Source organism: Egretta garzetta, unplaced genomic scaffold (assembly GCF_000687185.1).
Source record: "Egretta garzetta isolate BGI_Z169 unplaced genomic scaffold, ASM68718v1 scaffold329, whole genome shotgun sequence".
Classification (NCBI taxonomy): domain Eukaryota; kingdom Metazoa; phylum Chordata; class Aves; order Pelecaniformes; family Ardeidae; genus Egretta; species Egretta garzetta.
This window is the reverse complement of record NW_009269999.1, coordinates 252784-278738: the sequence shown is the minus strand read 5'-3', so window position 1 is coordinate 278738 and position 25955 is coordinate 252784. Positions and strand designations below refer to the sequence as shown.

Below are 25955 nucleotides of genomic sequence, written 5' to 3'. Positions count from 1 at the left end.
TGAAAAGAAATAGAACAGCAGACTTTCCCACAGGGAGGTAAAATAAAACCTAAGAAAAATACTTGGAGGAAATAGGAACAAAAAATCCCATGTACTTTGGTGTTTTAATAAAACATTTTCCTGCATTTTGACATCATTATGTGTAGCAACCAGCAAGAGAAACAGATTAGAGCTTAAAAACTGCAGATAAATAGATTATCTCATGTAGCACTGTATATCTCACACACAAAACTAACTGTAAGTATTTAGATAATCTAAAATGAAGTGCTTATGGACAGATTTTTTTTTTCTTGTACCTTGTGCATACTGTGGGGAAAGGGACAGTGGAAAGAGCAAGTAGCTAACTACTTGATTATTCAGGCAAGAGGTGGTTTCTTTGCTTAAAAGACAGTGAAATTGCAGTTTAATTCTGATACTCATTTCTATTAATGCACTTAGATATTGCCTTGGCACAGCAGAGCGTATTTGAAGTCAAAAATACAGACTGTGTTCACTTTGAGACCCTGCTGTACTCGCCTACAGTGAATAAAAATAAACTCTCCTGGGCTCTCCTTTTCTAGAGATAAGTGCTTGTTGTGCTTTAACCCCAGCCAGCAACTCAGCCCCACACAGCCACTCACTCACTCCCCCCACAGTGGGGTGGGGGAGAGAATCAGAAGAGTAAAAGTAAGAAAACTCATGGGTTGAGATAAAGACTGTTTAGTAGGTAAAGCAAAAGCCATGCGCTCAAGCAAAAAAGCAAGGAATTCCTTCACCACTTCCCATGGGCAGGCGGGTGCTCAGCCATCTCCAGGAAAGCAGGGCTCCATCGTGTGTAATAGTGACTTGAGAAGACAAACCCCATCATTCCCAACGTCCTTCCCTTCCTTCTTCTTCCCCCAGCTTTATATGCTAAGCATGATGCCATATGGTCTGGAGTAGCCTTTGGGCCAGTTGGGGTCAGCTGTCCTGGCTGTGCCCCCTCCCAGCCTCTTGTGCCCCTGGCAGGGCAGGGGAAGCTGAAAAGTCCTTGACTGGTGTAAGCACTGCTCAGCAACAACTGAAACATCAGTGTGTTATCAACAGTCTTCTACTAAATCCAGAACTCAGCACTGCACCAGCTACTAGGAAGAAAATTAACTCTGTCCCAGCCAAAACAAAGACAGTGCTGCCTCATAAGGGAGAAGTGTAGGTGGCACTGGGCTAGGCAGAAGATCATACTCAATCATTTCAAAGCCACCACATATGTTTAGATCTTGGTATGTGCTGTGTCACGTGACTACACACTTTCCAATATTTGGTTCATTTTTTTATAAGTCCTGACAATGTTTTCAAGCACTTGAAGTTGGCAGAAAATATTACCTTCTCTGAAGGTCTCACTTCTTGCAGTTCTCTGTGGGCCTACTTTGGAGGTTAGCTGTTTGGCTGCTAGTCACCATGACACATGAAAATAATGAGCAGAATGTATTTGTATTATCATGTTCTGGCTTCAGTGAAATTAGACTAAAAGAGGTTTGGGTCTGATGGATTTCAGACAAGCATTCAGAACGCTCCATTTGTTTGAACAGCCACAGAAGCTCAGCACAGTGGAACAATAATTTATTTAACCAAGGTAATCATTTGTGTGTTTGAAGTACCATTAACATAGAGATTATATTAGCAGTGTTCAGTTGTGTAGGAGGGGCTCATGTTGTTACTACACTTCTGGATTTTCATTTTAGTCCCAGCATTGCCCATGAGTTGGGGTACAGTCAAGCTCCACTCTGTCATGCATTAATTTTGCCTTCGTCAAGAAAATCTGAAGCACAAGAAAGCCTTACACATATTTAAGCCCCTTTCTTGCATGCTTTAACGTCGCACTGTGGCCTTCATGGTACAGAGAAAGCTGCGCATGTGAGCATGCAGTAATGTCAGTGACAAGACAGCAGAGGAGTAGGACAGATCCAGGGGGATCCGGTCCATAAGGGCCCCGATTCTGCCCTAACTTGCATCTGTGCATCTTCCATTGACTTCAGTAGGAACTTCTTGCAGTTATGTCATTATGTGACTGCAGGTTTCAGGTGCAAAAAGTTCTGCGTTGTTCTGGAGCTAAATATCATTTACAAGATGCAAATAGAGGCATAAAAACAGCACAAGGAGGATGACTCAGTCCATAAGACAAAAGTTAATTTCCATGATTCAGAGGTCAAACAGATTGTAATTGGATAGAAAATTTCTGGTGCAAACTACTGATTTTGTCATGTGGTACACAAGAAAGTTCTCTTATCCTTCACAGAAGGTTTTTATTTCATTATTATTGTTTCCTTTTCCCTCCCCCCAGCAACATACTCGAAAGCCTGGAACAATACTTTGTCTCTGGTCTGGTGATAAAAATCTCATTGCTTAGAGCAGTGCTAACAGTGCAAATGCTTAGATCCTTGTCCTTTGTGGTACCATTGTTCATGTGATGATACTCATCTGTCAACACTTTTTGTAAGAGATCTGCGTGGTTAGCATATTTTAGCATCGAGTATTTTTCTTTAAAAAACCCATACCAATCAGAATTTCAGTCCATGCTGAAGATTCACTTACAATCCTGAAGAGCTGGAGAGTGTAAAACCCATACTTTGCACTTGGGGGAAGCACACAATACGGTATTAAGTTCCTGGAAATTTAGGGATGTCCTTAAAGAGATTTGTGGCCTCATTTCCTTCTCTTCTCAGAGGGTATTTGGATATCTACATTTTACATGGCCAAACTTTTGAAGCCGGTTGCTATCCTGTAAAAGCTCTGTGTTGTTTGACCGCCTCAAGCAGGGCTGGCTGCAGTTCACTTGGGGCATAATCCTGAAGTAGTCACTGCAGCTGTGGGAGCAGGTCCACCATCCCCTCCCTTCATAACCGTTTGTTTGTGTGCTGACCAGACTTGGAGTGGAAGGGGCATCTGGCCAGCAAACACTGCTGTTGCTTAGAAATGGATGGGAATAGAAATAAGGCTTGAATACAAGAGCAGGACCAGAGGCCTGCTTCTGCATGGGAGGACTTATTTCAGCAATGGTGTCAGGGGAGTGATACGCTTTGTTGTCTGTGAATTAGAGAAAAGACCCACAGCTGAGGAAGCAGATATTTTTGAGGTGGCTTTCCTTTGGACAATGTCACAGTTTAACCCTGGCCGGCAACTAAGCCCTACCCAGCTGCTCACTCGCTCTCCCACAGTGGGATGGGGGGGGAGAATCAGAAGAGTAAAAGTGAGAAAACTCATGGGTTGAAATAAAGACAGTTTAATAGGGAGAACAAAAGCCACGTGCACAAGCACAACAAAGCAAGGAGTTCATTCACTGCTTCCCATGGGCAGGCAGGTGTTCAGCCATCCCCAGGACAGCGGGGATCCATCACGTGTAACAGTTACTTGGGAAGACAAATGCCACCACCATCGATGCCCAGCCCATCCGGAGGAACAATTGCTCTCCCCCCTGACTAAGTTCCCTCACGCATGATGCCACATGGTCTGGATCACCCTGTGGCCAGTTGGGGACAGCTGTCCTGGCTGTGCTCCCTCCCAGCTTCTTGTGCACCTGGCAGAGCAGGGGAAGCTGAAAAGTCCTCGCCTAATCTAAGCACTGCTCAGCAACAACTGAAGCATCAGTAAGTTCAGCATTTTTCTCATCCTAAATCCAAAACACGGCACTATGCCAGCTACTAGGAAGAAAATTAACTCTAACCCAGCTGAAACCAGGAGAATGGTATGAAGCTATAGGCATGGCTTCAGGTGGAAAAGGGTCCAGGAACTAGACTAAGCCTAGCCCAAAACAAAATCCGAGAAAGATGTAACATCATCAAGTGCTTCTGTTTACTGGTCCATGCCAGTTCTGCCTAATTATTTGCTAATGAGAGGTTTTCTTTTGAATTGCTTTCAGTTGTTCCTATTTCAAAGTTTCAGAGGGTATATAATCAACCTGTAACAAACAGTAGGTCTAAACAAGTTGTACATTCATGGTCAGAGTACAAGTGAAACTAGGTGTAATCCCCAGCTGCAAAGTTTGTATCCCAGGTTCCTTGATTTTGTGGCACAATTCCACCAGTGATTTCATGGCTTTGTGGCCCATGTGCATGAAAACTGCAGATGTTGTCCCATCTTTCTGTAATTCCTCAAGTAAGTGCTATGCACATTATATCCCCTTGCTAATCCTTATGTACCTCTGATACTTGCATTCATAAGTCTTCAAGAAGTAGCCATGCCTCCCATTTCATCTGTCAGAATGTGCACTGATATTCTTGTTTGTTATTCCACCATCAGCAGTACATTTTGTTGCAACCACCATTGTAAAATATTTTAAAAATGTACAAAATAAAAACAACACTTGGAGGGTTTTTTCCCCCTTAAAAAAAAGAAAATCCTCTAATGCATTTTCTGGTGGTGCCCAAATGTATTGGAAAGAAAAGCTGTTTCACTTGGAAAGGGAACATCATGCAACTATTTGCATCAAAGTGACTGAGTTCTTATTGCAGGTCTAATCTTAACTTTCTGTTGAGAAACTTTATGAAGACAACAAGCTATATTATATATACTCTATGTAACAAAAAACCATTTTGATTCCCTGGAAATAGTTCCCTACTAAGAACATCAAAATTGTATGCATCTTTTCAGACCTGTTTTAGGTCTGTAGACCTCAGTCTACTGTTGTAGAGGAAGATTTGGTTTCCTTTTTCCAAAATCTTGTCTTAATCTGGCATAAAACCACATCTCAAAATACATATTTTCTTGATAATAAAAAATCTGTTCTTTACCCATTTCTTAAATATAAGTAGAGAGCCTGAACTTTTAGTGAAATTTTATGTTTTATTTGTAGTAAATTTTTAGTATTTTTTCAAGTACATTTTAATATTTTGTATATAAAAAGGGAGTCTATTGCTAATGATTTCTCAGGCACTGAGAAAGTTAGAGTCATGGCTTTCAAAGTTCTGCACTTGTGCATATCACTTACTCAAATATAAACCAGAGTTAGTGAAAAAACTTTCCTCTAAACACTGCCAACTCAATGAAACCAAAGGTTTTCTTGGGGGGATGCATAGTTTTCTGACTAATTTTCGGTGGCAGTTGTTCAACTGCAGTCTCATTAGAACAAAGTTGAAAAAGATTCTTTTGACCTCAGCATTCTGATTATATTACAATTAAATGTTAATGTTGAAATGAAACGTTTTGGGAAGATGAAGGAAAGTACTCTGGAATGCTTTATTTTGCAAATAAATCCTAATTTTTAAACTCTTTTCTTCAGTTGGAGCTAAGTAAGGTATTAACATCTGCATTTTCCTGCTAATAGGAACTTTGTTTTTCAGCCATCTCTCCTACTTAAGCAGACAGCCATGAGCGTTGGGGTAACTGAAGTTTCCAGCTCAAGACCAATAGTTTAGTCCATGAAACAGTTGGGATGATATATGCAGTGAATTAATTCTTTTTACGTCTCCACCGTTTGAGAGACAGCCACAAAAAAATCCCTGAAAGGCTACACCTTTAGAAGGACAAACCATTGCCATTTCGGAGACTTCTTCTGAGCAGTAAATATACAGGGTTTGTGAAATGTGGGAAGCAATGGAATATGCATCAGATCCCTCAGTCACATATGAAGGAAGTAATCCAGACTTTCTTCTCACTCTTGGCATCTTGTGCTATAACTTTTACTTGGTTTTCATTTTTTATTCTAGTGCCAACAATATGCCTAAGCAAGTAGAAGTGCGGATGCATGAAAGCCATTTAAGTCCAGTGGAGCACAGATCCAGGAACATATGTGTGCAGTTCTGCCAGTCGCTCCAGAGGAATCTGCTCCTGACTCTCACTGTATTTGGTAAGCTACATCTGCTGGTCTGGATGTTCTGTGGGTATCTGTGTTTGCTCACGCAGTACTGCAGACCCTGCCTGTGGTCATCGGCTGTTGCAGCTGAACAGCCAGAGAGCAAATAGGATGCCCATAGGCATTGTCACTTCAGGTCAGATGTGCAGGGTATTACTGACACAACGTGGAACACATCCACACCACTGAGATATGTTCTGTATCTGGTTTTGAACCGAGTGTGATCCAAGTCCTGAGGCCAGTCAGATCCATATCCAAGAGTAGAACTAAACACATTACACATTTTTACTCTGGGTTATTTGGAAGAAAAAAAAAAAAAAAAAAAAAAAAAAAAAAAAGAAAAAGAAAAAGACAAAAACTCTTCAAAACTTCCTTTCTTTCATCTTTTATCTCTCAGTTCATGCTCTGCTGTTTTTAAGGCTTGTCCCCCCTCTCTGTAGCTGTAAGCCAGCGCTCCGTGATCTCATCCTGAATATTGCCTCTGGCTTTAGCAGCTTCCAAATATGGAACAGTTTGACATTTTATTGTGGTTCACTGGCTCATTGCCTGTTTCTTTTTCACTGAAACTCTAACAGCCAAATGCAGCAAATTCATAGACATACTCTATTTTGTTACTGTTTGAAAGACCAGCTGCAGCTGGTCTTGAGCCTCAAATTTCACATCCATATTTTTCAGAATTCAGAACTCATACTGCTGAAGTGTTTAGACAGTATTTGCTTTGAATCATCTTTAGAAGGTACCTGATGCAGTTCCAGAAAGAGTCTTAAATGCATATATATTTTGCATTGTATCAAACTGATACTTCAAAGAATCATAGCCGCTGCAAATCAGAACTCAGGCTTTGCTGTTGTTTTGTTGCACTTGAGACTTGGGCTTGGGATCAGGGAAATAAAAGCATCCTGGATGTCAATGTAAAATATCTGTTCACAAAGACCATGTTAGGAAAGTAAAGATGGCCTTTTTTTTTCTTCAAGACTATGCTTTTTAACAGCCTAAGTCCTGAGAGAGGGATTTAGGTGTTACCACAGTACAAATCTAAATAAATGATGAAGGGGGTGTTTGTGATTTGAGAACATTAGCACAAAGGGAAGAGAAGGATGCAGACTGTCAGAGGGAAGGAGTAATAAATGAGTACTAAGTATCAAGTTTTCTTCAATGATGCGTGCATTATTCCAGATCAGGCACTCCCTTCCAAAACCCCCCAAATGAAACCCAGATCTGTTTTCCTCACAAGACTATTCTAGCTTCCTGCAGGGTTTTTCTTAGGCTGTAAAAGAGCCACTCATACTGACCTTGTTTTTGAGTGGTACCATTCTTATGTTGAGAGCTAGATGTTGTACTCTAAAGAGCTGGGTCCTAAGTCTGGCTCTTCTGTCAGTTCTGTATGGCCTTACATAAATCACTTCACCTCTTGGTGCCTCAATTTTACCAGCTGTAGAATTATGATATAAATTATATTTGACTGTCCTTCAATGTATTGCAAGGCCTACACAGTATTAATAAATCTCAACAACGTTGTGGTTTGCAGCAAATTTGTATTTGCAGAAGCAGAATAGTACACTAGGTGTCAGTTCAGCTGGCAGAAGATTCTACATCAGGACTGCTTCTCTTTAATCATGAGATACATGGTAAGCATGTTACAGCCTCATATTAAACAGAAGGCCAAGTTTTCCAAAATCTGTTTCTGTACCAAATATCAGCTGCCTCATGTAACCATTTTTTCTTCTGTGCTATAATTCTGGGTAATCAATGTGTATTCAGGTATATTTATGTTACCTACCTGCTCTCTTTTATTCTTCTTCCAGGTGTCATCCTGGGTGCCGTGTGTGGGGGTCTTCTTCGTCTAGCAACACCTATTGACCCCGACATCATCATGTTAATAGGCTTCCCAGGAGATATACTTATGAGGATGCTAAAAATGCTGATCCTCCCTTTAATTATCTCCAGTTTAATCACAGGTAAGATCTATTAGCCATAAATACTTTAAGATGCTTGCTACAGATATCACCTGGTTTGCTTTTTGTGATGTAGGAAGAATAACAGCGTGATCCTGTCAGGGATTTTGCAGCTGCAGTGTGTATTTCAGAGTTAATTTCTGATTCACTTCATTGGCTTTAATATGTAGATGCTCCAGTGAATTTGTTTTCAAACACATGCACACATACAACCTTCTTGAACATCAGAAATTTCTCAGTACACTGTTTCACCTAATTCCTGGGTTTGATCTTGCAAATAAGATGGCATAAACTAGCAAGCTTAGTCTTCTTAAAGCTGTGGTGTCAGCCAGACCATGACCAGCTGCAGCAATCAAGGGCAAAAGGTATGCGTCCCCTGTGATTAGGTGGAATCTTAAATGGTTCTCTTCAAATTAGAAGCAGCAGATATTGTTCACATAAGAACTGGAGGGAGAAATTTCAGTAATCTATCTAGTGGTGAGAATTTCCCAAGGACAAAAGTAGGCACCTGTAGGCAGTCATTAAACTTTGAAAAATAGAAGGGTTTTTATTTTTGGTGGTTATTGAACTGGATATTGAGTCTCAATATATTTGTTTGTTTCTTAAAATAAAACACCTGCAGGACTGTCTGGTTTAGACGCTAAAGCAAGTGGCCGATTGGGTACAAGAGCCATGGTCTACTACATGTCCACCACTATTATTGCTGCTGTGTTGGGGGTGATTTTGGTTTTAGCCATCCATCCAGGGAATCCGAAACTCAAGAAACAGCTTGGTCAAGGGAAGAAGAACGATGAAGTATCTAGTCTGGATGCTTTCTTGGATCTGATCCGAAACCTGTTCCCTGAAAATCTAGTCCAAGCATGCTTTCAGCAGGTAAATCCTTCTTCTCCTCGATAATATTTTTTACATCTTTTACTTACTAGGGATATCTGCAGAGTTAGTGTCGTTCTTTAGGTGAATGACAGAAGTGATGATGCAAAGAGTAATACAGGTCTTAGGTCTTGAGCAGGTAAATGAAAGAATGTTATTTATAGTTGATTTGGTTTATGTTGGAGTTATTTAAATTCATAGATTTTTTAAAAAGAATATTTAACTTTTTACACAATATATTTGGCCATGAATGCTGGCTTGGGGATAAACAGCTGATGAATTACAGGATCTTTCACCCAAGTTGAATTTGGTCTTGGTTGTTAGTTACAGAGCTGATGGTTCTGCAATGCTTTGTTTGTAATATATGGGTGATCTTCATTCCAGCTGGTTGCCAGTGGAAATGTACCCCAAACCCCAACTTCTCATAACTTCTTTTGCTGTATTAGAGTCGAGACTAGGTGGGGATAATACAGTCAAGTGGCTGACCCACCTACAGGTGGCTCCATCAGGCCAGGTTTGAAGCATGCTGGGGAAGGAGGATGTTTGTGCCATGTGTTTGCTTGCTCTGTAGGTAGATAATTTTGTCTAAAAGCTTTTCACCAATGCTTAATCAAAAGGAGGTTCACTTTGAAGGGTAAAATAAATAAAAAATGCATGCTTCCTAATTTCTGCTTAAGCGTATTTCTTGTATGTAAGATGTCTTTTTTTTCGTACAACTAAATTGTTTGGCAATAATGCAGAATTTTGGGGGTTTTTTTGGATGGAACAGGGTTTGTTGCCAAAGCTGTTCTTAAGTGTTCCTATGTGAAATGGCATGATAGCTGGAGCTGCGGTTATGGCCAAAGAATAAAGTGAAGAGAAGAGGGGGAAGGGAGAAGAGGCCATGGGGGGTAGAAGAATGGAGGGCAAACTAAGCTGCCAAAAGGGCTTGGATTGCTTCACTTCTTCCATGGACTTCCATATAAAAACACATAGTCCTTGGGGGTTTAAAGAGAGAACATTCTCAATATTTCCAAATCATCATGAGAATGTCAGTCATGTGGTTGAACTGTGGGTGGGTAAACATCACATGCAATGTGAAATGTATTTTTGCAAAATTGAGTGAGGGGAGAGCAGGGTGCTTATGGTTTTTTTCTTCCTTTCCCTCGTTTGAACTGTGGAAGAGAGGAGAATTACATTTCTGGTCTCTTGAAAGTGGTCCAATATCTCAACAAAGGGACAAAAAGCAGGAGAAAGAAGAATTAAGCTACACAAGTCAGATAGTTTTCTTGGAACCTTAATATTGGTTTTTCAGTTTGTATATCAATGTTCAGGTCTCTCCACTAGTTATGGATCACCAATTCCATTGATTGTTTTTTAAACTTAGTCAAAAAAGCCACTGAGCTTTTTGATTTTCCAATGTTTAATTTTATCAGATTCCAAACTAATTGCCAGTGAAAGTCTCTGCCACAAAGCCACCTTTCATGTGCAAAGTAAGTAGCACTCTTTTCCAGATGGAACTTGTGCCTTTTACTCCTTTTTTTAAACTTTTTTTCTTTTAACACTTTTTTTTTACTCCTCAGTAAGGAGTTAGGCTTTACTTGTCTCTTTATTTAGGAGAAAAATTAACTGCTTTTAATGGTGTCAGCATGTATTTCCTCTTCCTCCATTTATACAGACTCTCTTCACAAGCATTCAGTGTTTTCAGGTTGCCTTAGGAGGAAGCAATTTTTTGCAGAAATCCTGCAAAGAATGATTTGTTAAGGGTGTATGGCAATAGTACTGTGTAGCTGTGGTCAGTGGGGGAGTTCTACGCTCCCTCCCTTGTGACCAGGCAGAAAGCAATGAAGGGATTCACTTGCAATTTTGAGACAGTTCTTTTGCAAACTGAATGCTGAACCATCATGGGATTTCAATATCTCTTGAATTTTTGTAAGGTCCACAAGAAATGTAGGGAGCAGATGGGAAACCATGGCAAACCGGTCATGGCTTCCTAACCATTTTGCCTGTCCCAGAGCCATGAAGAGGCAGGAAAGGCTCAAGGTGTGAAGTGGGAGAAAAACATCCCTTCTACAAGCAGGAAGTCACAGATTTCTCTTTCCAGTCCCTCCTCCCTTTTTTCCTAGCAGTAAACTCAAGCCCGTTTCTCCCCCATACCATTCCTTCCCAGCTTGCCCTTGACCCTGCCTTTCATGTGCCAGGAGGGTTCAGATACATTCAGTATTGCTGTCTTCTATTTTGAGGTGGTCAGATTTGATTTAATAGGTATCTGGCGCCTTTGATATTTTTTCTGTTATCTGTCACTCACAATATTTTAATTGGAGAGCTTAGGGACCTGTGTGTATTCCATTTTGAGCTCTTGCAGTCACCAAGTGAAGTGTTGGAAATGTCCTAAGTTTTTGATTCAAGTTAACCATCAAACTATGATAACTTGAGCTGGGCAGACCATCCTGAATAACAAGCCTTACTGCAGAGCTGCTGCTGTGGCTGATCTTAGGGGTGCCTTTTGGTGCTAAAGAAATGGTAGCAACATGTAACACAATCTGTGAAGCACCATTTGTGAACCATCTGGACAAAGGGGCTAACTATCTGTAAAATGTTAGAACATAGCGGTAAGGAACAAGTATTTGCCATGCTTTTCACACTAGAGTCATGAGGAAGACTCCCAGGACTTTGTGACACTTGGAAGTATTGAAAAACAAACTTATTTTTGGAAGAGGGGGTAAGAGGTTTTGGAATGCATGTCTTATCCTTTAAAAAGCTAGTTCCCTGGAATTTCAAATAAAGACTTTTTATTATTATTTCCTAATCTCCCATATGGATTACATTCAGTCTGTTTCCGTTCTCATCCTGCCTTTTTATTTCCTTCAGATCCAAACTGTCACCAAGAAAGTGCTGGTGCCACCACCCATTGAAGAACCACCTAATGTCACCGACTCAGCTTTTGCTATGATGAATGAGACAGTGAATGAAGCACCACCAGAAGCCCAGCTGGTCATTAAGAAGGGACTTGAATTTAAGGATGGCATGAATGTCCTGGGTAGGGAAAACTTTTTTCTGTCAAACATGTACATGTATGACACAGCAATTGGTCTGGGTGGCCAGTGTTTTCTCATCTGCTCTTCAGCGCAAGTTTAGTCTCCCCAGATAATCATCAAATGTTATCACCTATGGTTGCTCATTGGTCTCTGAGATGAAAATCTAGTGGTCTTGCTAGAAATATGACTGTATCACAGAAATAATCAAGTGAATTATCCTGGATTGGCAGCTTTGCAGGTACTAATTGGAGTACTGTGAGGAAGCATGTGGGAGATACCCAAAATAATCCTTTCATCCTAGAAGTAGCCTACCTAGCCTAATACTAACACATGTTGGCAAAACAGCATGGGGGAGAGCTTCAAGAGCCAGTGCTTTACCCACCCCCTGATGAATTTGAGCTCAGTTGTTTCCAGTAGGTGTCTCGGGCATGCTGAACTAGAATTTGGCTTGAGGCAGAGCCTGAAGTGAGAGGTGGGGTGTGAACCGCACCGCCCAAGAAAAATCCCAGAAAGGCTTGACACATCTCTGAGTCACAAATCCCTCCTTTCATCTTGGCTGCTGACCTTTACCAGTTGCAAATTATGAACATCTGCCGTTGTGCCAGCCTGTCTGGACAAGCCAGCAAGTGGGGGTGGTATGAAGGCTTTGCCTATCTCCCACCCCTTCCTGAAGCACCTGTTTGAACTGGGGTGGGGGCGTGAGGGAACAAAGAGCTGCCACACCAGCTCTCTTTTCTCCTCTGTGCCTAGACTCACTGTTTTGTCAGCCCAGCTCCTTCTTCACCTTCTTACTTTCTGGATGTGTGTGAAGTCAGTCACAAATTTGTAGCCTTGTTGGCACACCTACATTTGACAATACACATGCTCTGTCACAGCATGTCCACAGGGCTGAGACTGACACGTGTGTTTGTAGGTGCCATCCTCAAAGTGGGACAGTATCTGGCAGTACCTAAACCACGGGTTTATCTCACCCCTAAGCCATCACTTTTTAGGGACAAATAGCACCTTACAGACTCCTTACAGCTGATGAGCTGCTCCTGCTGACGCAGTGGCTGCTGTGCCTGCAAAGCTTCTCCAAGTGTTGGTGAGTTGGTTGGCAGTGGCTGCTTAGCTTAAACATAGGGGAGATAGCATGGGAGTAAGCTGATCAGAGATGATTTGTTTCTCTGAAGCAGCTTGCTCTACAAGAGCCAGGAGCCGCTGTGTTCTGCCTGCCTCCACAGCTCCTCCTTCCATTCACCATCTGTGGGCAGAGGAGCCGCTTTCTTTCAAAGCTGCAAATTGGCATTTTGCACCCTGCGTGAGGCAGCAGCGCATTGCTCATGCTGTTACCCTCACCTGCTTTTTCTCTCCTGGAGCTCTGCTTGTGCATTAAAATTAAGGTGAGAGATGCCTTTCATTTAGTGCTGGACTTGTTTTGTGCAGGTTCTCAGGGATAAGAAAAGAGCTAGAAGGCTGAATACAATTCCTACAGAAAGGAAATGCACAGTTAATATGGAGGATTTGCTGTAGTATTTTGACCAATGACTCCCAAATATTGTAGAGTTGTTTGAGTTAGTGTGCTTTGGTTTTGAATGAAGATGTGAAAATGTTGCAGAATTGCCATCCAGCTTGCATAAACTGTACAAGCCAGGCAAATTCCTGCAAATATGAACCAACTTGACTTTTATGACTAATGTAGCAGCTTGTTTGGAATTAACGAACAAAACCACCTACTAACATTTTCTGATTCAGAGTCTGAATTCCAGGAAGTTACTTGGTCTTTGACTGAAAAGCTTTTCATCATTTCTCTATGAGCTGCAGCATGCAAACATACACTTCACTTCCCTATTCAAGTGACTCAACAAAGACAGCTTGGTGCTCAAGAATGACTTTATATCCAGGAGATTGGATTAAAAAAAAAAAAGAAATAGTCTGGTGGTTAAACCCAGTGTGAGGATATGGGACATCCTGTCTTTTCCCAGAGTACTGGGAGCTGAAGTTCCCTTCTTTTGAAGGCTTTTGTGTCCTGACGGGTTTTTCCTTAGGAATTCCCCAGCTGAGTTCACACATGTATTAAATACTGAACTCATGTCATGACTGAAAGTTTAGCCTCAAAGGGTGGCTGAAGATTCAAACTATCTGTCACTGGCAGTTAATAATCCCACTCTGGGCACTGAAAATTGCTGGATGGTAAAGGTTAGCATTGGAGACACAGTAGTACAAGACAGATGCACTTGGTTGGTTTTTCACACTGACAGTCCAATATTCCAGACTTTCGCACCTTAACATTTAAATTTAGGAGTCAAATGTTACTCGTATTGAATTCTATGATTATGTATCCACTGATAGCTCTTTTCAGTGAGGTTAATCTGTTTAGTGGGAGTTCTGTGGTTTAGCTTAAAGTGTAATACGCAACTCCTCCTCCCACCTCCACCTTCTTCATTTAATTGGAATACTCCTGGCCTGTGAAAGTTACGTTCTGGGGCTGCTTTTGCCTTCCCCTGTACTTCAGGACTGACTAGTTTGTAGGTTGAATCTGTCAACGGACTTTTGTAAAGCTTGAAAAAACCACTCTTGGTCTCTAGTGACTGTTTTAGCAACAAAGAAGAGTTGGTTGTGTTGCCTCTCCCACTTGCCAGAGGCTATGAGGTTTCTATCAGTTGCATGGCACTGAGAAGGTATCTTTTTGATGATCAGATCAATTCAGGAAAAAAGAAAAAAACATAGTTGGGCTGTGAAATTGGAATTTAGTAAAATATTGAAGAATAAAAGATGTTATGAATATGATCATGGAAGTTGAAACTGAGTCTGTATTTAAAAGTGCCAAGAGATGTGTAACACACTATAGTTTTGAAAACTGGATTAGCAGGTAATATCAAGACATTGACTAGGTGCAAAAACTTCCTAAAAAAATATGGGTTTATGTCCTTTTTTTTTTGTCTTGCAATTTTTCCCAATAGGTTTGATAGGATTCTTTATTGCTTTTGGCATTGCTATGGGGAAAATGGGAGAACAGGCCAAGATGATGGTGGATTTCTTCAACATCCTGAATGAGATTGTAATGAAGTTAGTAACTATGATCATGTGGTAAGTTTGAAGTTTTAACTCTAGAACAAAAGAAGATTTAAAAAAAACCTCATAAAACTCTAATATAACATATAATTAGTTCATTTTTTAAAGTCTTCACAGGTATGTTAGAACGCCAGCAGCATTATTTCTATTTGATTAGGACCCAGTTTGAAATCTTTCTGAAGGTATTCTGTTCTTTGTTTACTGAAATCCAAGACCTGCAGGTACCCGCAAAGGCCTTCAAATGTCACATTGATTGTGGAAGTTCACTATATAGAAGGACACCTAAGCAAGCAAGAATGCCCCACGTAAGAACATCCAAATCTTCCTGGGAGGTTATCATAATCCCAGGGTATTAGCTAGGAGGTATAATTACAAAGAAGCCTGGAGGCGCACTTTATTCCCTGTCTTCTGTAGTAAAAATACTTTACTACCAAATAAAATTCCCATGGTTTTCAGTGATATGTAGTCCCTCCACCCATAGTTTCTGCAGAATCCGTGTCTTACAACCTCACCGTAATGGGGTCACTGGAAGGTATCCGTCCTGGTTTTGAAGTATACCCATTCATAATAATGGGGCCTGGCTTCCCTTCAAGGGAGTGACTTCATCCAATTAAGACTGAGCCCTTGTTTACATTTCTGGAAGGGGATTCTCTCTCTTTTTTTTTTTTTTTTTTTTTTTTTTTTTTTTTAATGTATCTTCCAAGGGCTTCCCCAGAGCTATTTGTATGCAGTGCCAAGCGTGGCCATATCACACAAAAACAGTTTTTCAGAACATAAAAATGTATTGCTACATTTGGCACTGTATTAATGTTTTTTGTATCTCCTAGGTCTTTTGAGAGCAGAAATAGCCACTCCAATACAACCCATGTATCATGGCTCATTGCTCCCCGTGATTCCTTGGTGTCCCTGGTTGTGATTTCCCGAGTTAAAACGCTGCAGTGTGCCTCTTCTCTGAGGTTCTAGGTGGACACAGTTTATAGCAAAGGGAGCAGGGTGCCTGAAGCGCAAGTCTTCAGTATTGTCAGTGTTTCAAAGGGAGGCTGTTACGCAAGAGCGATGCAGAGAGCAACAGTGATGTGGAAATGTGTAGAACAAAAGAAAGAACTTGAAGCAATGACCTTGCATTCCTGTTATGCTTCTGCTTTTCTGTAGGTGATCTTGCTGCATAAAAACACAGTTGTTTTTATTCACAAAGCCCGCTGGCTTTCAATGTTACTACAACCTGCTGCTCTTGACTCTACAGAGAGACGGTGGCTATAGTCTTGTAACACTCCAAGAGCTAGAATTTACTCTTACTTCACATGGTACACCTGGTACACCCAAGGCATAATACCTTGCCTACAGTATACATTTGCTCTAGTAGTCAGTGTTGCAATGGCAGGAAATGATTCAAGTTTCAAAATATTCACTGTAAATGTCTATTTTTTACTGATGTGCCTTCTATTTCTCTTTTCATGAGAAAGGTGGTTGACATTGGGAAGTCCACTTGTTCATCTCTGTCTAGAATTTTTAAAGAACTGTGGTCAGAAGCAGAGGGGTTTTTTTTATGTGTGCTTATAAAGACAAATGCAATTCTTTATGCAGTTACATTTTGCTTGGTTTATTATTTCTCTGTACAGAGAACTGTAACTCCCATGTCAACCCCAGTCTCTCAGGAGTATGGTATGGCTACACAAACATAAATCAGACATCTGGCTCTGACACCATGTAATTCTTTATAAGAAATATGCTTCATCAAGTTCATTGAAACATGGCTTTTTATGATAACTGGTATAACAGCTAGCCTTGCATTTCAAGTGACTGAGGGCTTTCCAGGTTTTGGGCACATTGCTTGAGAGACCATGAGATGTTTCTTACAGAAAACATGAAGCACTTCTATTCTGAAAGTCAGTTTCCTTTGTACTGTCTTTAATTAAGCATCCAAATCACTAATTACATTTGAAAACATACCCATTTATTTTCAGGGAGGCATTTTGTTTACTGTTTCTCCACATATTACACCATTACTTTCTTACAGCTTAAGTTTTATAAAACAGATAAAGTGAATGTCACTTAAAATTATATAATATACTAACCTTTTCCAGTGCAGGCATAAATATTGTCTGCTATCCATGCACCTTCAGGCATTTTTCACTGTAGCTGATTATTAAATTATAAAAAATAATATCCACTCATTTCAGATTTTTTTATTACTAAACTGTGGTACTGTTATCATCCTATTTAAACGTTCCATTTTTGCCATTGGAAAATCACATGACTGAGGTGACAAAAACCCTACCCTAAGAAAGAAAAGCACATAATTAATTGAAGAATCCATAAACTAAAAAGCCTTTATCTAAATTACTGAAAGAATATACTGGAAATATTTGCAGCTTTCAAGATAAAAGCAATTAATTTCAACACATAGTTTAACTGAAGCAAATAATGCAACTCCCTGAAACCAGATAAGCAATGCGTTGTAAAAGTTATGTATTAAGAACAAATGCTACACCACTCTTCATAATGATCCAAGCCTGCATAACATTATAGCATCCTTGTACGATATTATTCCAGGATCGAAGTCTATTCAGAAAATGCATATTCCATTTGATGGGATGGAATAAAATGAAGTAGATGGGGTATTCGCTAGAGATGGCCATTATTTTTTAAAAAGAGGTGAAAGCTATCCATTGAATTTCCATCAATTCCTGATCTGCATCTCGGTGTTGAGCCTGAGAGCCCCTACTCCTTCTCCAGTCGATACTTTATTGAGCACAATTTTTGTGACTACACTGCAAAGCCTAGTTCTGTCTCTGCTTGTTCTCTTTCTCCAGGTATTCCCCCTTGGGCATTGCTTGCCTCATCTGTGGAAAAATCATTGCAATCAAGGACTTAGAAGTAGTTGCTAGACAACTTGGCATGTACATGGTCACTGTGATTGTGGGTCTTCTCATACATGGAGGGATCTTCCTGCCTCTGCTCTACTTTGTGATAACAAGGAAAAGCCCATTTTCATTCCTTGCTGGGATTTTCCAGGCATGGATCACAGCACTAGGCACAGCTTCCAGGTACACTTGAGAAATAACAGCTTGCTTTATTTTTTAGCAGATTATTAGCTGCTGCTTAGAGATACTACATCTGCTGTTCTGACCTTCACTGCAAAATTATTTTATGTCATTGAATAAAAACTATTTTTAATCCAGCCATGTTGAAATAACTAAAATTAACCACACAGCTTTGGGGTTTTCTAGAGAGCTTGTACAGCCAACTGCAGAGAATTGGGAGACCCACTTTTTGTTTTCTTTTCTGGCGTTGGCCAAATGACTTGTGCAAATTGTGTTACCTCTGTGCTTATCTCCTCAGCTAGGAAACAGTGGTAATTCTGTTTATTTTGAAAGCTTGTTAAGACCAGACTAATTGCATTGGAAAAAAAAAATCCAAAACAGTGCTAGGTTTCAAAAAAAAAAAAAACCCTCTCATTTTATTCTGTCATCCGTTTTGGCAGACTAAGGGCACTTCATTGAAGAGCTGAGCATTTTAGACTCATTGCTAATGCACAGAACAGACTCAGCAAAGCGTGTAGGCGACTCAGCTCTCTGGAATAAATTGATACTTCTTGTTGGGGCAGCCAGTAGATCTTGTGTTGAAAATATTTTTCAGTTAAATGCCATATTTTAAAGTGGTTTTCTTCAGTAAATGTTTTATTTCTGAAGAAAAGTTAATCTTCCATTTTAATTGAAAAGGTGAAAACAAAAAAGCCTAATTCAAACCTGATCATCAGAAAACTGAGCAGTATTCATCTACCTCTTTGGGTTAACCCAAACCACTCTGCTGAGCAACTACTCCCCTGATGAACAAGAGGATCTGGACCTTACTGATGTGCGTAAATATCCGATGGGACAGTGTAGAGAAGGTGAAGCAAGACTTTTCTCAGTGGTGCCCAGTTCCACCTGAACACAAGAAAAATCTTTTTACTGTGATTTACTGTGATGGTTGTTGAATGCTGGCACAGGCTGCCCAAAGGAGTTGTGGAGTCTTCATCCCTGGAGATACACAAGACTTGTCTGGGAGTGGTCCTGGGCAATCTGCCCTAGCTGCCCCTGCCTTGAGCAAGATGGGGTGACCTCCAGAGGTGCCTTCTAACCTCAACAATTCTGTGGCTCTGTGATAAACAGTGCAGGATTATAGGAGATATAGTCTGGCCAGGATTTTCACTAAACCACAATTTCCCTAAGGCTTTTTTTGTTCATTGAAGTGTTTGAGTTTCCACTTAGATTTTCAACACATTTGTGGAGTATTTTTAGCATGAATTAATGTTTTGCTGCTGGAGTACCAATGTGGAAAAAGGTTGGGGATTTTAAGTGATTCCAGCATATGGATTTACCTGGATACTAGCTTTACCACCTGACTGCTATCCAGATCTGAGTTGCTGGCTAAACAGAAGTGGACCAATTTATAGCACCACAGACAAGCGACCACATGACAACAGTCAGCATCATATGGTCTAACCTGGTACCTCTGGAAGTTGCAAATGCTTCCTATTCAGGGACCTATTAAAGCTCTTTGGCCAGGCTGAGGAACCATGGAAGTCATCTACGTATTGTGCTCTTCTAGTAAAGAAACCTTGTGTCTGTGGCCTGCCCACCTGTCCTGCTCCTGTCCTGTCATGCACCATGCCATGTCATGTTCATGGTGGCAGAACTGAAGGGGGAAGACAATTGCATAGTCCCTGCATGCTGAGCCCACCAGGGTTCATTGCAACAATTGTAGGCCATGACCAGTACACACCTTGTGCTGATGATCGCGTTTGTAACAATGAAGGTAAGGTGGGGCTTGGATTTCTGAAGAAAAAGAACCTTATCTGACTGAGTTTCAATGTGTGTCAGTGAACTACATTTTCCATTCTGTTTTTCTTTTAATAAGATATAGGAATATCTTTGCTGTAGGAGGCAAAGTGTTCCTGGAACTGACTTGAAAACTGACTAGTAGTTATCAGTTAATGACTCACTAGATACTTTCTGCTATTTGCTATAAATATAGCTGCTAGAGTAACTTACGAGAGAGTATACTACATTGGTTTTAGAAAGTATGAATTCTCTCTGGTTTGGCTAAACATACAGAATATTAGGCATTTGATTAGCTTTGATTAAAAACACAGTAAAATAAATCATAATTACAAATATATTTCTAAAGATGCTAGAACACAAATGATTGGTACCGTGTATCTGGTTTATTGACATCTATTAAAAAAATCACCTCTGTGAATGAAGAATGGTCCGGTCATCTGAGCACAAGGTGGAGATCTAGAAGCTCATATCTTCTAACTCATGTTTCTATAGATGTGAGACAAGAGGAGTCATTTAGCAAGTGGCTGGGGCACCTGCCAATCCAGAAGGGTTTGGGTTTTCCATAGACCCCATGCAAGATAGGTCAGCCTTATGTGCTTGTTCCAGATAACCTAGGACATTTATTATGATACTACCTTTTTTATAGTTAGGTATCTCAAACATCCCTTAATCTCCCTTTTCCATGTTTTAATTATCTATAAAATGGAAAGATTACATTTTTTTGTATTCAATAGCATTTCTATGGTAGTAGGCGAATGAATGAGTCATAAAGGCCCAGAAGTTGCAAGGCAGTAGCAACCACATGCTGCGAGTATTTATCTAACAAAAAAAGCAAATCAATATTTTTGTAGGGGCAATGACACCAGAATTAGTGGGATACAGTAGTGAAGACCTTTGAGAAAGTCCGCCAACTCAGCTGGAGGAAAGCAAATAAACCACAACAGATGTGTTCCAGCTGCTTCTGTATTAAACACCAATTAAAAGGAATTCTCCCAGGTCAGCTTTCTTTTCAGAACAGCTTTTCAGGCAACAACCCGCTTCGTTTAGTGGTGGACTTGACCTCAGAGGTAATACAGAAAAGTAAGGAACCAAAACATGTTCCCATGCTCGGTTTCATGCTTCTTGCAGTAAGTCCTTTGCCTGAGGCCGGCAAACCTGCTAGGGAAGGGAAGAAGTAGATGATATTTGCATCCACAGGAAAAAAAGAGTATGTTTTGTTTTCAGCAGTATTTTTTGATGAAAGTGTTTTATTTTGAAAAAGTGAATGTAATAACCCGAACTATTCCCACAAAGGCAAGACACTGTGGATCTGTGCAAGGAGCTGTTTCCCTCTTGCAGCCATCTTTCGCATCTTTTCCTATCCTCCAGCTGTGGTTCATATCCTTTCCTGTCCTCCAGTGTCTGGGAACTCCATGGGTTGTATCTTTTTGCCTGGATTTTTCATTCCTTAATGCAACACTGATTTCTCCATTCAGAGCAAATTCACAATCAAAATTTAGGATTTGTCTCTATGCTCATAATTCTGTCCATCAGAAAACATCTGGAACTTGTATTTTTGAACACAATGCAAGAAATAATTCATAAATGAGTCTGAAAAAATCATCTACACTTTCACAAGCTCTCATCCCTACTTCAAGTCATGTTCGTGTCTTGGCCTCAGTCCCACCTCCAGCTGAATGTAGACTTAATATAAAAATTGGCTAAAAAAGGCTTGAAAGTGGAAGTAGAAAATGTAAACAATGCTAGCAGAATTTCTGCCTTTGTTCACTTATGTGTATATATTATATTGTAATTATGTCTTCTCTGCTTTTTTGCTTTCTTCTTCAGTGCTGGAACATTACCGGTCACGTTCCGGTGTCTTGAAGAAAACCTAGGCATTGATAAGCGTGTAACGAGGTTTGTTCTTCCTGTTGGAGCAACTATTAACATGGATGGAACTGCCCTTTATGAAGCTGTGGCTGCCATCTTCATAGCACAGATGAATGGAATTGAGCTGGATGGAGGCCAGATAGTTACTGTAAGGTCAGTTCAAAATACTCGTAGGCTTTGTTTCTGCAGACTGTACAATGCGAAGCTTTGGGTTGGATGTCTTCTCAATAGCTGTGGGATTCACTGTGAAATGCATGCATTTCTAACAATGATTTGCAAAGGCATGTCATATACATAGGTCCTGGTTCTCTGGTGACACAACTTTTCTATCATTTGCAGCTTTAGTGCATGCTGGTGGTGTTTTACACAGTTCTGCAGTTGACAATGCAATGTAAAATACAGCATTCTCTGGCCAATGCAATGCCTTTTTCAGTGTAGAGGGACACTACAAGTGATATATGGGGCATTAACTTTCTAGAATGTATATGGTTATATATAGTGGAAGAAAAAGTGTACCTAAAAAATGTATCCATGTATTTATGCTTGCCTGTACTTTTTCTGTGACTTTGGTGAACAGCAAAAAAAATGGACTGAGAATAGCCTAGCCAGAGGGTGAGGTCACCTGCAGCATAATCTGGATGCTCCATCTGGATCTCTAACCCAGCAAATACTAGTTTTAGTCATTTCCTATCAAATTGTCATATCGAGGACTAAGCTGAATATCTGGAAAGACAAAGGAAAGTACCTGTTAAAAATGGCTAAGAGTGATTAAAGACTGTTTACTGTAATGGAGTTTTAAGACCTATTAGGTAGAGTGACTAATAAAAAATAATGGCAAAGTTATGACTGCTGCAGCTAAAGTTAATTTACAGTGGAAAACCTGATGAAGACACCAGGCCTAACATTTTGAATAGTTAAAATAGAAACCACAAGTGAAGGCTGCCAAGTTTGCCTTCTTCCTGTAGTTTTCACCCACCCACCTTCCTTTTATTAAACACTTTTAACACTAAAGAAGCTCCTGCAAAGGGATGTCTAATTCTGTTTCTTGCCCAGCTATACTAGTTCCACATTTTCCATTTCTTTACCTCCTGCCACAGCCCCTGAAATAGTAAAGCCAAGGTCTGTAAAAGGTTCAGCACTGCTTCTAATGAAGGCAGAGGCTATACTTGTGTATTTGTTGCTGAAACTGAAAACAGACATTTCAGAGATGCCACATATTAAACTAAATTGAGACCAGGGAAATTCAAGTCAGGAATCAGCTGTTGTCCAAGATGTTTAGTAGGATTGAACCCAAGTAACTCCTCTTCTCCCCCTCTAAGGGACTGACCCATTATCTATTCCTGATCTCACCATTTCAAGGTTGGTGTAGCCAGCTTTGTGACTCACATTTACTAAGCAGGCAGCAACTTTGGGCTATCTGTAAGAAAACCATTGGTTCTCCTCTTCGTGCAGTATAGCATTTTTACTACAACAATATGACAAGAACTATCTGTTGAAGTGGCAATACAAATGAATGAAAGGTTATTAGGTTTTGTCTGTCAAATCCAGTTTGTGATACTGAGGATATTCAAATGACCCAGGCATAAACTCACAAAGTCTTAGTTAGCCTTTGACCAGCCCTAGTTACTTCGTATTGGTCATGTAGATCCTCTGATTTCCTGTCTTCTTTGGGAGAGGGTGATCTTGGAAATGGTAGCTAAGCCAGGCTCTGTTTAGACCTGAACAGTGATAGCTTCATTCCCCTCCAGCACTGTAAGCGCTGCTGTGGGAAGTTTGGCAGGAGCATTTCCTCACAGAGCTTGGAAGCAATCGCTTACCAGTTTAGGCTGGAAGTGCCTGAGGAGCTGGCACCATACACAGAGCCTGATGGCAGAGCAGAGCATCCTGTGCACATACCTGATGGACCAATCTGGGTGTTTAGCAGGCCAGGTTGCACTCTAACCCAGACACCTGACAAACACACTGCAACCTGGATTGTCTGGGTCAGACCCAGCCATCTGCCAGCTCTGAATCAGGCTAGCATCCTCACAGATGAGTTCTGTAGTTAACAGATGAGGATTTCCCCCACAGAGACCTTTTTTCCCTACTTTGGTGTTGGAAGCACTTTCAGATTTGTTGGGTACACCCACATAAGTACAACCATATTACTCATCTCTGCATTTAAAAAGACAGAGATAACTTTTCCTTTTTCGTTTTTCTTTTTCCTTTTACATTTTTCCTTTTTCCTTTCCCTTCCTCTCCCTTTCCTCCTCTTCGCTGTTTTTCTCCCCTTGGTTTGTTCTCAGACAAATGTATTTTCCATTCTTCATAGGATTGCCCAATGATGTTGATATTTGTTATGGTCTGTGTTGCATTTTTACAAACATTTGGAGCACAGACATTCACTCTACTGGTCTTCATCAAAAATATTTTTTTTGGCAAAAGAGAGGCAAAAACAAAGACAGGTTTGGATTTATGAAACAATAAGATGGATTTTGCTTTTTCATCTGGGGTAATTTGTTTCTAGACTTGGTACATTGCTGGCTTATGCTGTGGGAGTCTTGGATACCAAGACTTTTCTGTACTTGATAACCGATTTCTCTCAGCCATTGCCTCACAATTCAGTCTTCAAGTACCGTAAATAAACAGAAATGAACCACCCTGAATATTTAACCTGTAGCCACCAAACTTCAGCAAGTCTGGATGATCAAAACTCAGGATTCAACACCCTGGATGTGTTGGTAGAGCTCAGAAAACAACACCAGGTCAAAGGTTTGAATGTCATAACCAACTTACAGAACTTAAAACTCTCAGACAACTCTGTTACAACTCTCAGAACAAACCCCATAGATCTGGCCTCCCCTAATAAATATTTTTGGAGAAACACAAGTGTGAAAACTATGGCCTAAGCTCACCATGATTTATCATAGTCATGGGTTTTCTGGGGAGAAATCACTAAAAATAAGACCTTCCTAATGATCACATGAGTATGCAATGAAAGTGTATGTTCCTTTTCCTGCTATCCCCATTTGATTTTTGTTTTTGCAGTTTGACCGCCACCCTTGCAAGTGTTGGAGCTGCCAGTATTCCCAGCGCGGGACTTGTCACTATGCTTCTGATCCTTACTGCAGTGGGTCTCCCTACCCAGGACATCAGTTTGCTCGTTGCTGTTGACTGGCTTTTGTAAGTTGTGCTGACTTGCTGCCCAGTGCAGAAAAAATAACGAAGTAATGCTTGTCTGTAGTGCTTTTCAGCCGTTAATCTTAAAGAGCTAGAAGACTCTCCTCTACAGATGAAGCAAAGGAGGAAATAGGCAATTTGATGAAGAAGGAGACACTGAAAGCAGCTTCTCAGCTGGTACAAATTGTTATAGAGCTACCGAAGTCAGCTTCTGTGAGCGGAGGATCTTCTTGTAAGACCCTTGGGCTCACACTAATATATTTTCTTCTTTCTAATGATGTCTCTCCATCACAGACAAAGCTCAAGAGCACTTTTCTGATCTTTGCTTTTATATTTCTGTTTCTTATAGTTCTGGTCTAAAATTAAGGATGAATGCTGAAAATGCAGGTTCAGTCAGGATCTTGTCAGCAGTTACAGGGTGATTTGGGCATTTGTAGTATCAAATATTTTATGCTCGTAGTGGGGAAAGTCTATTTCTTTTTGTACATAAGAAAGTAAAATACTTTTAAGAAAGAAACTGTTATAGAGCAGAATATATAAATCAAAGACAAATAAGAAAGCAAATTGAAAGAGAGAAGGACATTCCTTAGTTTGATTTTACTGACAGATCCCTCAAACTGGAAAGACTAGCTTTCATTTTCAAGGAGTTGAGATCAAAGTACTTCAGTGCCATTGCAGGCCCTCCTACAAGAAACAGCTAACCCATAGATAGTTTTCCAAGGCTTTTGTTCTTCAATGTCTGAATACAGAAGCTGTAAATATAGACAGAGCATATGCCAACCCACATCCTTTCTCATGTTCTCATTTGACAATGTGGATATCTTCCTGTCACCTGCACAGACCTGACAGGGACTCAGTAGCCCTCTAAGTTGTACTGGCCTCTAGAGGCTTTTATATTGTCCTGTACCACTGCAGCACAGTATATTCTGGTCAACAGCCATCTCTCCCCTAATCTTTTATGTAGTAAAGACGTATGTTTCTGTTGTGCTAGCCATGGTGCCCAGAAGGGGAGACGTAAGTACTACTCTCTAATATCTGTGCATTTCCTCCTGTGCTAGCAGCTTCAACTGCCTACTTGTGGTAGCTTTCCATCCCAGGTACACTACTAAAATCATGCAAGAAGGAATAGCAGAGTTGAGAATGTGAAGATAAAATAGAAAATTAATTTTCTGTCATTATCTTTTGGCTTATTGAGAAGAATTCAAGAACTTGGTCAATCCTTTAACATGTATTTTGCATCTACTGCTATACTTGATCTGTTATTACCTATCTTGTCGTTAAGAGTTGTGAAGAATAGCATGCAGCTCCGATTTCTGCTTCAGGGAAATAAGGAAGAGGAATTTGCAGCTTGGGAAGGCAAATGGAAAAGATGACTTACATATTTTATATATAACTGAGC

At 40.4% G+C, this 25955-nt stretch overlaps 1 protein-coding gene across 1 annotated transcript in view; it reads left to right on the top strand.

Annotated features, from left to right (window-relative positions):
• The window catches only part of SLC1A2 (solute carrier family 1 member 2), a 55257-nt gene that overhangs the window by 20518 nt on the left and 8784 nt on the right, over positions 1–25955 (top strand). Inside the window, exons 2-9 of the mRNA XM_009647543.2 lie at positions 5661–5800; positions 7612–7764; positions 8384–8634; positions 11482–11650; positions 14591–14717; positions 17516–17749; positions 21356–21550; positions 24425–24559. Of these exons, the coding sequence (XP_009645838.1) occupies positions 5671–5800; positions 7612–7764; positions 8384–8634; positions 11482–11650; positions 14591–14717; positions 17516–17749; positions 21356–21550; positions 24425–24559 (1394 nt within the window). The 5' untranslated portion in view covers positions 5661–5670. The remainder of the gene's footprint in view (positions 1–5660; positions 5801–7611; positions 7765–8383; positions 8635–11481; positions 11651–14590; positions 14718–17515; positions 17750–21355; positions 21551–24424; positions 24560–25955) is intronic.